Source organism: Lucilia cuprina, chromosome 4, assembly GCF_022045245.1.
Source record: "Lucilia cuprina isolate Lc7/37 chromosome 4, ASM2204524v1, whole genome shotgun sequence".
Taxonomy (NCBI): Eukaryota; Metazoa; Arthropoda; class Insecta; order Diptera; family Calliphoridae; genus Lucilia; species Lucilia cuprina.
Window position 1 is genome coordinate 85,199,505 of NC_060952.1, and position 12,010 is coordinate 85,211,514.

Below are 12,010 nucleotides of genomic sequence, written 5' to 3' on the forward strand. Positions count from 1 at the left end.
GTTATTTAGTTATTTAGTTATTTAGTTATTTAGTTATTTAGTTATTTAGTTATTTAGTTATTTAGTTATTTAGTTATTTAGTTATTTAGTAATTTAGTTATTTAGTTAGTTAGTATTCCAACAAAAATCTTCAAATCTTCTCAAATTAAAAACGACAACATATGTACAACATATCCAAGCCACTATTTCTCTCAGTGTATTAAAAAATACAACCCTGACCATCAAAAACGAACAATAATTCATCAGCTGCTCGGCTATTGTGAATTCTTGCTGAAAACATGTGTCTCTTATCAGTAAAAAAATATTTAATTTGTTTACAACATTTTAACGAACACAAGACGGATGATGAGAAAATTTCACTTTTTGACGTAACTTGTTTTGAATTTTAAGACAAAAAACTGCGTGAAAAAACAAATTAGCCAGTTTTAATACATTCTTCGCTACATAAAACAAAAACCAATCAAAAGTTTATCAATGAAAATCTAGAGCTTTAAATAGTTTTATTTTTTGGGGAATTTGCGCTCAAAATAAAAAAGCCGTCAAATTTGTGATGAAGATCTGGTACAGATAAAAAAACAATGAGGCTGATGATTTAACCATAATTTGGAACTATGTTGTATATGGAGAGAGCATAAAAGTTTAAAAAAGAAAAAAGAAAGTACAATGTATTAAAAGCAATTAATACAAATAATAATAAAAACCAGACAACAAACAAATACTGACTGTCAGTGCCTTCAATTAAAAAGTGAATTTAGTCTTTAAACAGGTGGTTATGTTGAAGGTAATAGCCACCTAAATAGCGGCAGAATCGTAATATTTTTGGAATAGTAATATAAAAATAAATATGTAGTGATTTGTTTGCATTTGTACGAAAAAAAGAAAGAAAAACTTTTGTACATTAAACACTTGAGTAATTGCAAATCGATAAAAACAACAACAACAATTTATTAAAACGACTGAATTACAAAAAAAATATACGCAAACTTTCTTTATGCACTTTGAATAAATTGCAATTTATGCCAATTTTGGGGTGAGTTAATATTTCTAAAGCCAATTTTTTGTTTCTTTTTTGTACTTAAATACTTTCTGTTTCTATTGTTTGTTTATGCTTTAACTACAATAATTATATACTTAAACAAAATTTACTATGGATAACAAAACTATATTGTAAAAACCGACAGTATTGGTGGAAAAGTGGGGACGAGAATTTAATTAGAAATATTTTCTATAAATTATCAGATAGATAGATAGATAGATAGATAGATAGATAGATAGATAGATAGATAGATAGATAGATAGATAGATAGATAGATAGATAGATAGATAGATAGATAGATAGATAGATAGATAGATAGATAGATAGATAGATAGATAGATAGATAGATATATAGATAGATAGATATATAGATAGATAGATAGATAGATAGATAGATAGATAGATAGATAGATAGATAGATAGATAGATAGATAGATAGATCTATTACTTTTGTATCGTTTAAAGATCATTTTATATTATTGACAAATGTCTGTACCCAATACTGTACAAAGTTTCCTATATCATACATAGAGCTTTCATCCTTGAAATACAGCCTGATTTTAAGATGAGAATAGAAATTTAGTTTTGTTTCATAATAACCGTCAGTGACAGTGAAATTTGAGAAAATTTTGAAAATTTCAATTATTCCAATAATTTTTACCACAACTGTTAAAACACACATGCAATTCTTGTATATATGATAAATAACTATAATAATGAGCACAAATACCTTTGGATGCCATAACACAATAAAAAAAAAAACATTTTTAATATGATTTTGTAATATTTAGTTGATTTTATTATGTTGTTATTAACATTATATTGTTGTTATTGGCTGTTGTTAAACAGCAAAGTCAGTAAAGGCAGCACTAACAGCACTTGGCCCATTATTATCATACATATGTACATACGAATGTATTTTCGAAAACCTTTTGTTTGCATTTACGCATGCCTACCTAGCTATCAAGCACTTTTATGATGACACTACTCGCTCACGTATCATAGCTTTAGTTAAAAAGCTTGTTTAAATAATTTCTTTTTTTTATTTCTTGATATTTGTCTTAAACCAAGTCTTATACTTGTGTGTGTGTGTGAGTGTTTTAAGGTATTTATTTTTAGTAATTCATCTTGTTAGATTTTTTTTACTGAACCACCTTTGAGTTTTTTTTCTTTTGGGTGATGTATGAGATTTATTTTGTAGTTTAAAGGCATTAAGGGAAGCATTAGGTGTGAATGTCAAAGCAGTTATCTTTTGTATTTAACACCTTTGAAAAAGTGTTTTAACTGCTGATGATTACAAGATTTTATTTTTAGTTGTAAACAATATTCGACAAGGGTTAGGGTTTTTGTTTAAATCTCAGCTTAAATCGGGACTAATTAAGCAGATTTTAAAAAAATATAATATTAATCGAAATCATGTTCATTACAAAAGTTTGCTTAGTTTAATAAGTCTTATGCACTATAAAAAAGTTAGAGTAAAGGAAGGGAACATCCAAAAATATAGAAGAACAACAAGAAAGTGAATAGAGACCTGGATAGAGGTCGAATTACAAAAAATTTCATTTAGAAGTTAAAATAGTGAGACAAACACAAACAAGAATTAAGAATTGTTTATTTGTGGCTAGACTATTGTTTATTCAAAGATAGCTTAGTATTTTCCAGCAAACACTTAAATAAGATAATCAACAATTAGCGATTAGGTTTTTGTAGAGTTTAACCAAGAATAAATATTTAATATAAATAATGTTTAAGTGAATAATTAAAACAAAATTTAATTCATAAATAAATTTTTATTTAAACTAAATTGCAGCAAAATTGCATCTTAAAATGTAAATGTTTATTTTAAAAATAAAGCACATATTAAAAAAGTAATGCATATATTAAAAACTTAACTTATGTAAAACGTGTTTCGATTTCATAAGTTTTCTTAAACACAATGGAAAAATTAGTAGTATAAAAATAATCACAAAATACAAAAAAAAAACGTTATAAATATAAAAAAACAAATATTCTTAAACTACAACTATATCCATATTTTATTGAACTACAAATTGGACACTTCTAGGGGCACACATGTTAAGAGTACTCTTTAAAGAACTAGTCCAAAAGTAATTCAAATACCTATATGAAAAAAAATCGTACTTCATGTGACATTGTCATATCCTAGTTGAGAACCATGTAATAAATCCATAAATTACCACATATAATCGAACAATCGACTTTTTGTCGAAAAAAGTCGAAAAGTCGAAGTCGACTATTTTGTTCTAAAAAAGTCAATAACTCGACTATCGTTTATGCAAAAAGTCGAAAAGTCGACTTTGTAAATAAAAGTCCAAAAAAAGTCATAAAAGGTCGAAAAGTTGGAAAAACTCGAAAATGGTAGAAAAAAGTCAAAAATAGTCGTAAATTTTAAAAAAGTGGAATAAAAGTCAAAAACTCTAAAATAGTCGGAAAAACTTGAAAAAAGTAAAAAAATAGTCGAAAAGTCGAAAAAAGTCGTTAAAAGTCGAAAAAACAGTCGAAAACTCGAAAATAGTAAAAAAAGTCAAAAATAGTCGAAAATTTTAAAAAAATCAAAAACTCTAAAATAGTCGGAAAAAAATTTAAAAAAGTTAAAAAAATTAGTCGAAAAAAGTCGTAAAAAGTCGGAAAAACAGTCGAAAACTCGAAAATAGTAGAATAAAGTCAAAAATAGTAGAAAATTTTAAAAAAGTGGAAAAAAGTCAAAAACTATAAATAGTCGGAAAAACTCGAAAAAAGTAAAAAAAAAAATAGTCGAAAACTCGAAAATAGTAGAAAAAAGTCAAAAATAGTCAAACATTTTAACAAAGTGGAAAAATGTCAAAAATAGTCGGAAAAACTGTAAAATAGCCAGAAAAACTCGGAAAAAGTTGGAAAGTAGAAAAAATTCAAAAAGTAGATTATTTATAAAATACTAAGGGCGGGTTTCTTACTACTCAGTTAAACTACGCTTAACTTGCTGTTAGAATAAACTCGAAACAAATTTAGGCGGACTTTAACCGATGATTGTGTTTTTCTGTTTTAGATTTAAGCTCAGTTAACTTTGTTAGTATTGCCATCTTTTCACTCAAAAACATAAACAATGAACAGCTGTTTTTTGCAAACAATACTATTGTAAAATGAAAATTTTTGGAAAAATGTTAAATAAACATTTAAAACAATAATTAATAAAACAAAACAAATCAGAAAATTGTAATTTACTTAAAATATTAAGTTTTTGTTCTTCCGAAAACATTGTTTTATTGTTTTTGTTAATTATGTTTTCTCACTTATAACTTGAGTTTAATTGGCCAATTACACTCAGTTAAACTAAGATAATAAGTAAATTTTCTGATAACTGAAAAACACGAAACATATATTAAACCCGGTTTAACCAAAGAATGAAGATTATCTCTATCAGTAAAACCCACCCTAAAAGTCGAAAAGCCGACTTTTTGTTTCAACTATAGAACTATAGAATTTTTATCATATACTATAGAATTTTTATCATTTGATTGAGTATTTAGACAGGGACATCGTTTTGAGTACCATCTCTCCACTTCTCATATATCTTTAAAACTTACATAATATTTAAAGAAAAGCTTACGATTGGAGCAGTTTGTCAGATATCTCAGTGAACGCATCCTATAATGTGTAGAGGAGTAGCTTCGCACAGGAGCATTTTATACATTAGATGTAAATGTTAATTGTCTTGTGGAAAGCACTAGACAAAAATACAAAATACCTACGACACAGTATTATGGAGAATGTCAATCCTTATAACCGAATCCCAGAAAATATTATCTATTTGCTTTACATTTCAAGCGATTTGTTGGTTTCATTGGTTCATTCAAGCTCATGTGTTCGAAGTTGCCCTAAGAGTTCATATGGCATTAGTGAATAATTCTTTATTGGTGTTAATATTACAGATTAGATGAATCACTTGAATTACAAAGTTTTCCAAACCGAAATATAACCCTATCACGATGTCTCTAGCCTACTTTACATACCGTAAGCTCAGCTATTAACATTAGCTTATGTTCACGAGGATGACTAAATTATTATTATACCCTACACCACTTTAGTGGGGAGGGTATATTGAGTTTGTGCTGATGTTTGTATCACACAACAATATTGGTGCTATACCCACCTTTAAGTATACCAATCGGCTCAGAATCTTTTCTAAGGGCGGTTTTCTTACTACTCAGTTAATCTAGGCTTAACTTGCTGTTAGATTAAACTCGGAACAAATTAAGGCGGACTCTAACCGATGATTGTGTTTTTCAGTTTTAGATTTAAGCGCAGTTAGCTTTGTTAGTATTGCCAACTTTTCACTCAAAAACATAAACAATGAACAGCTGTTTTTTGCAAACAATACTTTTGTAAAATGAAAAATTTTGGAAAAATGTTAAAAAAAAACATTTAAAACAATAATAAATAAAACAAAACAAATCAGAAAATTGCAATTTACTTAAAAAATTAAGGACGGGTTTTACTGACAGGGATAATCTTCAGTAAGAAACCCGCCCTTATTATCTTAGGGCGGGTTTCTTACTCCTCAGTTAAACTAGGCTTAACTTGCTGTTAGATTAAACTCGAAACAAATTTAGGCGGACTTTAACCGATGATTGTGTTTTTTAGCTTTAGATTTAAGTTCAGTTAACTTTGTTAGTATTGCCAACTTTGCACTCAAAAACATAAACAAGAACAGCTGTTTTTTGCAAATAATACTTTCGTAAAATGAAAAATTTTGAAAAAATTTTAAATAAACATTTAAAACAATAATAAGCAATTAAAACAAATTAGAAAATTGCAATTTACTTAAAATATTAAGTTGTTCTTCCGAAATCATTGTTTTATTGTTTTTGTTAATTGTGTTTTCTCACTTATAACTTGAGTTTAATTGGCCAATTACACTCAGTTAAACCAAGATAATATGTAACTTTACTGATACAGTTAACACGAAACATATATTAAACCAGGTTTAACCAAAGAATGAAGATTATCTTTATCAGAAAAACTCGCCCTAACAGTAACAACAATAAACCTTCAATATACACCTCTAACTTATGGAATTTACTTCTTTATATTCATATAAATGTAAATATATTCGTGTGAATTCAGACATACAGAAGACAGACTATCTACCGAGATGATCAAAATAAATAACCGAAATAGCTCATAAACACAAATAAATGACATAAAGTTAATGCTTTTCAAAACAACAAATTTGAAAATCTTTGAATTTTAAAAAACATCTCGCTTTATTTATAAACTTTAACTTTACATGACAAGTCTCAATTTGTAGGGGTTTCATAGGTGAGCACTTATGTACTAATTATCTCTTTTTTGTATTGATAATTATAAAGAGTAGAAGTACCTATCTATGTATATATATCACTTTCAATTTTTGATCTTTAAACTTAACATATTTTAAGATAAACACTTTTCTTTTGCTTGTTTTTTTTTTCAATTTTTACCCATAAATTTTATTTAAACAAAAGCAAAAATTGATTTTCTGTTTTTTTCTCTTTTTATTGTTTATTTACAGTAATTTTTTTTTTATTATTTTACAACAAAAATAAAAGAAGAAAATATCTACAAAACGTTAATAATTATAATAATTGACACGCAAAGGTTGTGCAGCTTTAATTCAAACGCAGTTAAAGTAACGTACGCAAGCAAGCAAGCAGGTTGACTTGCTGACAGACAGACAGATATACCATCCAACTTTTTTTTATATTATAGCCCAGAAATACCTCAAGTTAACAACGACAACAACAACAACAGCAAACAAACAAAGATTCATTCATTCATCAAACAAAACACACACATACACACTTAAGCAGCTGCACTGCTCAGCCCAACTGAGAAAAAAGTGAAACTTTAAAAACAAAATTTTAGTTGTGAGTCTTAATTCGTTTAAACAACAACATAAAAACTACAATAAAAACAAAAATAATTTAAAATTATTTTTTCTCCGTAACAAAAAAAAGCCTTCTTTACCAACTTTAAACAACATGGCCAACCCTTCCTCCAGCAGCACAGCACCTGTGGTGGTTGAGAAATCTGTAACAGCACCAGTGAAAAAACGCACCAACAGCAGTAGAGAGCAGCTGCAACAAATTATTTCTGGTGGCCTGGCGGCGGCCATAACCAGATCAACTTGTCAACCTTTTGATGTTTTAAAAATACGCTTTCAACTACAGGTGGAACCTTTAGGTACTCAAGCCGTTGCCACCGCAGCAAAAAAATCCAAATACATTTCCATAAATCAGGCCATTAAAACCATATACAAAGAGGAAGGTCTTTTGGCCTTCTGGAAGGGTCATAATCCTGCTCAAATTCTCAGTATCATGTATGGCATTTCACAATTTTGGACTTATGAACAATTGAGTTTGTATGCTAAACAAACTACGTATCTTAAGGATAGAACGAATTTATCCAATTTTATATGTGGAGCCTTGGCAGGAAATGCAGCGGTTATTGTATCCACACCCCTAGATGTCATACGTACACGTTTAATAGCTCAGGACACTAGCAAAGGTTATCGTAATGCCACACGTGCTGTGGCGGCCATCATAAAGAATGAAGGTCCTCGTGGCATGTATCGTGGTCTATCGTCGGCTCTGCTACAGATTACTCCCCTAATGGGTTCGAATTTTATGTTTTATCGTCTATTCTCACAATCTGCCTGTAAAGTTTTGGATGTTAAGGAGAGAAGGTAAGTTGTATTACATATACTTTTTATTTATTGCTTCATGTTTTATTTTATTGTATATTAGCTTGTTGCTTTTATTTTACTTAAAAGAGTATTAATCATCATTTAACTCGAAATGAATTTCATTGATAAAACCATTTACACTTGATTCATTCATTCATTCATATATAATTCATAATATAGTTATCGAAGTTGATATAGCGATATTCGTCTGTCTGTTCAAATAAGTTTATTGACTAGACTAAGTATAATAAAGACTTGACTATAGAATAAACTTATAGACTAAGCTATCGAATAAACAATAGATCAGGCTATAGACTGGAGTACAGACTAGACTATAGGTTAAAATATAGACTAGACTATAAACTAGACTATAGACTTAACTATAGATTAGACTATAGACTATACTATAGACTACACTATATGCTAGACTATAGACTATCCTACAAACTAACCTAGACTTTTGAATAGACTGTGGTTTAGACTATAGATTAGACTATAGACTATACTATAGACTAGACTATAGACTAGACTATAGACTAGACTATAGACTAGACTATAGACTAGACTATAGACTAGACTATAGACTAGACTATAGACTAGACTATAGACTAGACTATAGACTAGACTATAGACTAGACTATAGACTGGACTATAGACTGGACTATAGACTACAGTATAGACTAGACTATAGACAAGAATATCAAATAGAGTTTCTACTACACATTAACAAGACTTTAGACTAGACTAGGCATTTTTAAAATGACAATACATTGACATCTGTAGGATTAAGAACTAGATGTAGCTTAAAGAAGTAATGACGGCCAAATAATTCGCCATTGTCAAAGTCTCTGACAAAAATATATACGAAATAGGTTTTACGGCATTGGAAGCATTGCTGGGTTGTGTACCATACAATCTGCTAGGTCATGAGCACAAGCTGACAATAATAAGAGGAACACTTTTTGTAAAAGATTATTTATTTGTAAATTTCAAAAAAATGCAGCGAATCATTTTAATAATTAAACCACTCCTGACGTATTGGTATTATTTTATGTAACAAAACTCATCCACCATAAACTAATATGTTTTTAATTAAATGGGAATTATTTATTATTATTATTATTATTATTATATGCCTGGTGTATTAAAATAACTTTGCACTTTATTGTTTTGCATAACCATCATTTTATAATTTTCTTAACATGCGGTGTTTGTACATAGATTTAAAAAAACAACGACGTCCTTCACAAATCTTAAATCTATATTCATTGTTTTGTTTTTAGCCAATTGCCCACCTGGACTTTACTTATTATGGGTGCATCATCGGGCATGCTTTCTAAGACTATTGTCTATCCCTTCGATCTAATAAAGAAACGTTTACAAATTCAGGGCTTCGAATCGAATCGTCAAACTTTTGGGCAAAACATACGCTGCACCGGTGTCTATAGTTGTTTGCGAGAGACTATTAAACAAGAGGGTGTGCGTGGTCTCTACAAGGGTGTAGCTCCCACACTCCTTAAGTCCAGTCTAACAACGGCTTTATACTTTAGCATTTATGATAAATTGAAACAAATACGCTGGTCTTCAGCCACAACAACTACAACATCTTAGCATTTTAATATCTAATGTTTTAAAGTGTTGTTGTTGCTTGTTTTCTATTAGAATTTCTTTTGCTTTCTTTTTTTTTTCTTTTTTACAGTGTATAATTTTTAATTTATTATTTTAATTTTAAATTATTTAAGTAATTTTAAGTTAGTTTTCCTTTTTTGTTATTGTTGTTTATTTAACTATAAATGTAACAAGAAGATAAAAGATTTTTTTAAAAGAGTAAATTTGTAACGATATTTTTTTAAAGGCACAAATTATAATTGTGTTATTTTTTGAAGTGCAGTGTTTATTTGATGGTAAATCTATCTATCTATCTATCTATCTATCTATCTATCTATCTATCTATCTATCTATCTATCTATCTATCTATCTATCTATCTATCTATCTATCTATCTATCTATCTATCTATCTATCTATCTATCTATCTATCTATCTATCTATCTATCTATCTATCTATCTATCTATCTATCTATCTATCTATCTATCTATCTATCTATCTATCTATCAATAAGATAACTCTAGCTATCTTATTGGTTCCTATACTTGTGATTAAACATTTGCACTGTAAATTTTACAGTGTACCAAATGCAATTTCATAATGTCTCTCAATTATTCTCATTACATGCAACAAAAAAGCTCTTTTTCATTCACAAAACTCTCAATATAAAAAGACACTCACAAATAATCTACGGTTAGTTCAGTATTGAAAATTAGTCTGTAAATATTTATTAAAACGTTAACTACTATGGAGAGTGAAAATGTAGAAGATATAATTAAATCAATAAATCAAATTGATATTGAAGATGAGCCGGGTACAGAAAAATATATTAGTAATCCGTGGGCGGTTAATTATAAACCCCAAGCAACACTGCGCTATATTCCCCTAAAATATATAGATTTCGAGGAATACGTAAAGGAAAATTGTCACAACAAAATAAAAATTTTAAATCGCGAAATATTTCATGAAATGAAACGTCCCATTGTTATATTTTTCAATCATTTTCGGGAAAAATGTGCCTATCACACAAAGTGGCTGGACAGAATGTATGAATTGTCAATGAAATATGGTGATCGTATTGAATTCATTGCAGCCGATATGAACGATATTGATGTTATATATCCGGGAAGAAATCCAATAAATTTCTTTTGCCGACTAGTACGTCCCGAAGATGAGTCGCCCAATACATATGCCATAGATGAAAAGAAGAGAATACACACTCACTATGACGCCTACAAAACAGTGGAGACTCTATCCGAATTATGTGAAAATCTATTGAATGGCAAACTATTTCCCTCGCTGCCCATACCGGAAAATAATGACACAAATTTGGTTAAAATATGTGTACATGATAACTATGAAGAATTAATATTAAAATCTAGCCGAAATATCTTTCTAATTGCAAATTTAGATCGTTATCATTTTAGTGAGTACGAACCAAATTACGATAATATAGCATTGGCCTTAAAAGACTATAACTTGGATATTGTTTACATGGAGGCTGAAAAGAATTATATACCCTTTGAGTATCAAGTTAACAGCTATCCCACCATATTATTTATACCACATAATGATAAAAATAATTTTATATATTATGAAGATTTTAGAAAAGAAGATGTTATAATTGAATTTTTGAAAAATGTCATGGATGACCCAGAGTTTTTGCTACTTAAACAGCAAGAGTTGAAAACAAGAATCTTACGGAAAACAATGAAAGTAGCCGATGATTTTCAAATAGATTTTATGGATTTACCACAATTTTTACAAGAAAATTTCGATAACCGCTATAAAGTTTTCGAACGTAAAATTCTTGAAGATCCCAAAAGATTTTATATTCGTATTTTGATATTTATGGACTTTCCGAATATGAAATGCCTGTCTCATCACATACAATGGCTTGATAAAATCTATCAGGTGGTTGAACGAGCATATTCATTTCAATTTTTTATTGCAGACTTTAAGGATATAGATGTAATCAACAGTCAATGGAAAGCAGAAGACTTAATCAAGTCTGCCCAAGGAAAACCGAAAATATACGCCTTTGATCACCTTTGGCACACATATGAATTCAAAGATTTTACTTCTATACCCTCGTTATTTTATTTTACTTCAAGTCTACAAAGTCGTCACTTTTACTATTCTCAAGTATATCCAAGAAAAAATATACATCAATTGGTTAAAGAATGGACGGCGGATTATTTTAATATTTTTCTTAAGAAAACTAAAAAACATACTTTTATAACATTTTACTTATCGGATGATGAGAATACTGAAAAACTCTTGAATTTATTGGATATTATTGCTGAAGATGTTAAAGCTTTAAATGTTGAAGTGGTAAAATTCGATGCTCATCTAAACTATGTGGATTTGGAGTATGCTCAGGAAAGATATCCAGTGCAATATTTTATATCTAAACATAATAAAAGAGATAGTAGAATTTATCGTGGTAACGATTTAAGTAGAGATAAAATATTGGAGTTTATTAAAAGTCAAGTGGAGAAAAAATAAAGTTTTAAAAATCGTTGTTTTTTTCAACATTTATTTAGATTACTATTTCTTTTTTTTATACGAATGCTTTTATATTTTGCTGAATAATAAAGTCTTTTTTCTTTATATTTAAACAAATCTTCTTAATTCGTTTTA

The 12,010-nt window shown here is 28.8% G+C and overlaps 2 protein-coding genes across 4 annotated transcripts; both read left to right on the top strand.

Moving 5' to 3' along the window:
- Positions 1-285: 285 nt before the first annotated feature.
- On the top strand, positions 286-9,485 carry LOC111680263 (mitochondrial thiamine pyrophosphate carrier). Of its 3 annotated transcripts, XM_023441897.2 has the most exons (4): positions 294-1,030; positions 6,588-6,942; positions 7,033-7,760; positions 9,044-9,485. In XM_023441897.2, the coding sequence occupies exons 3-4, from the start codon at positions 7,057-7,059 to the stop codon at positions 9,369-9,371; spliced, it is 1,032 nt and encodes a 343-aa protein (XP_023297665.2). In that variant the 5' UTR covers positions 294-1,030; positions 6,588-6,942; positions 7,033-7,056; the 3' UTR covers positions 9,372-9,485. The 3 variants fall into 3 exon arrangements, with proteins under 3 accessions (XP_023297664.2, XP_046805016.1, XP_023297665.2); XM_023441896.2 differs by having other exon boundaries at positions 286-1,030; positions 6,588-7,760; XM_046949060.1 differs by lacking the exon at positions 6,588-6,942 and having other exon boundaries at positions 293-1,029.
- A 553-nt stretch (positions 9,486-10,038) lies between these two features.
- On the top strand, positions 10,039-12,010 carry LOC111680269. Its single transcript, XM_023441903.2, has one exon. The coding sequence runs from the start codon at positions 10,115-10,117 to the stop codon at positions 11,873-11,875; it is 1,761 nt and encodes a 586-aa protein (XP_023297671.2). The 5' UTR covers positions 10,039-10,114; the 3' UTR covers positions 11,876-12,010.

Bases quoted from the DNA above. Each gene is read 5' to 3' on its own strand.
- LOC111680263 (XM_023441896.2), top strand. From the start codon at position 7,057: ATGGCCAACCCTTCCTCCAGCAGCACAGCACCTGTGGTGGTTGAGAAA. The intron at 7,761-9,043 runs GTAAGTTGTATT...TTTTGTTTTTAG, and splicing joins TTGGATGTTAAGGAGAGAAG to CCAATTGCCCACCTGGACTT.
- LOC111680269 (XM_023441903.2), top strand. From the start codon at position 10,115: ATGGAGAGTGAAAATGTAGAAGATATAATTAAATCAATAAATCAAATT.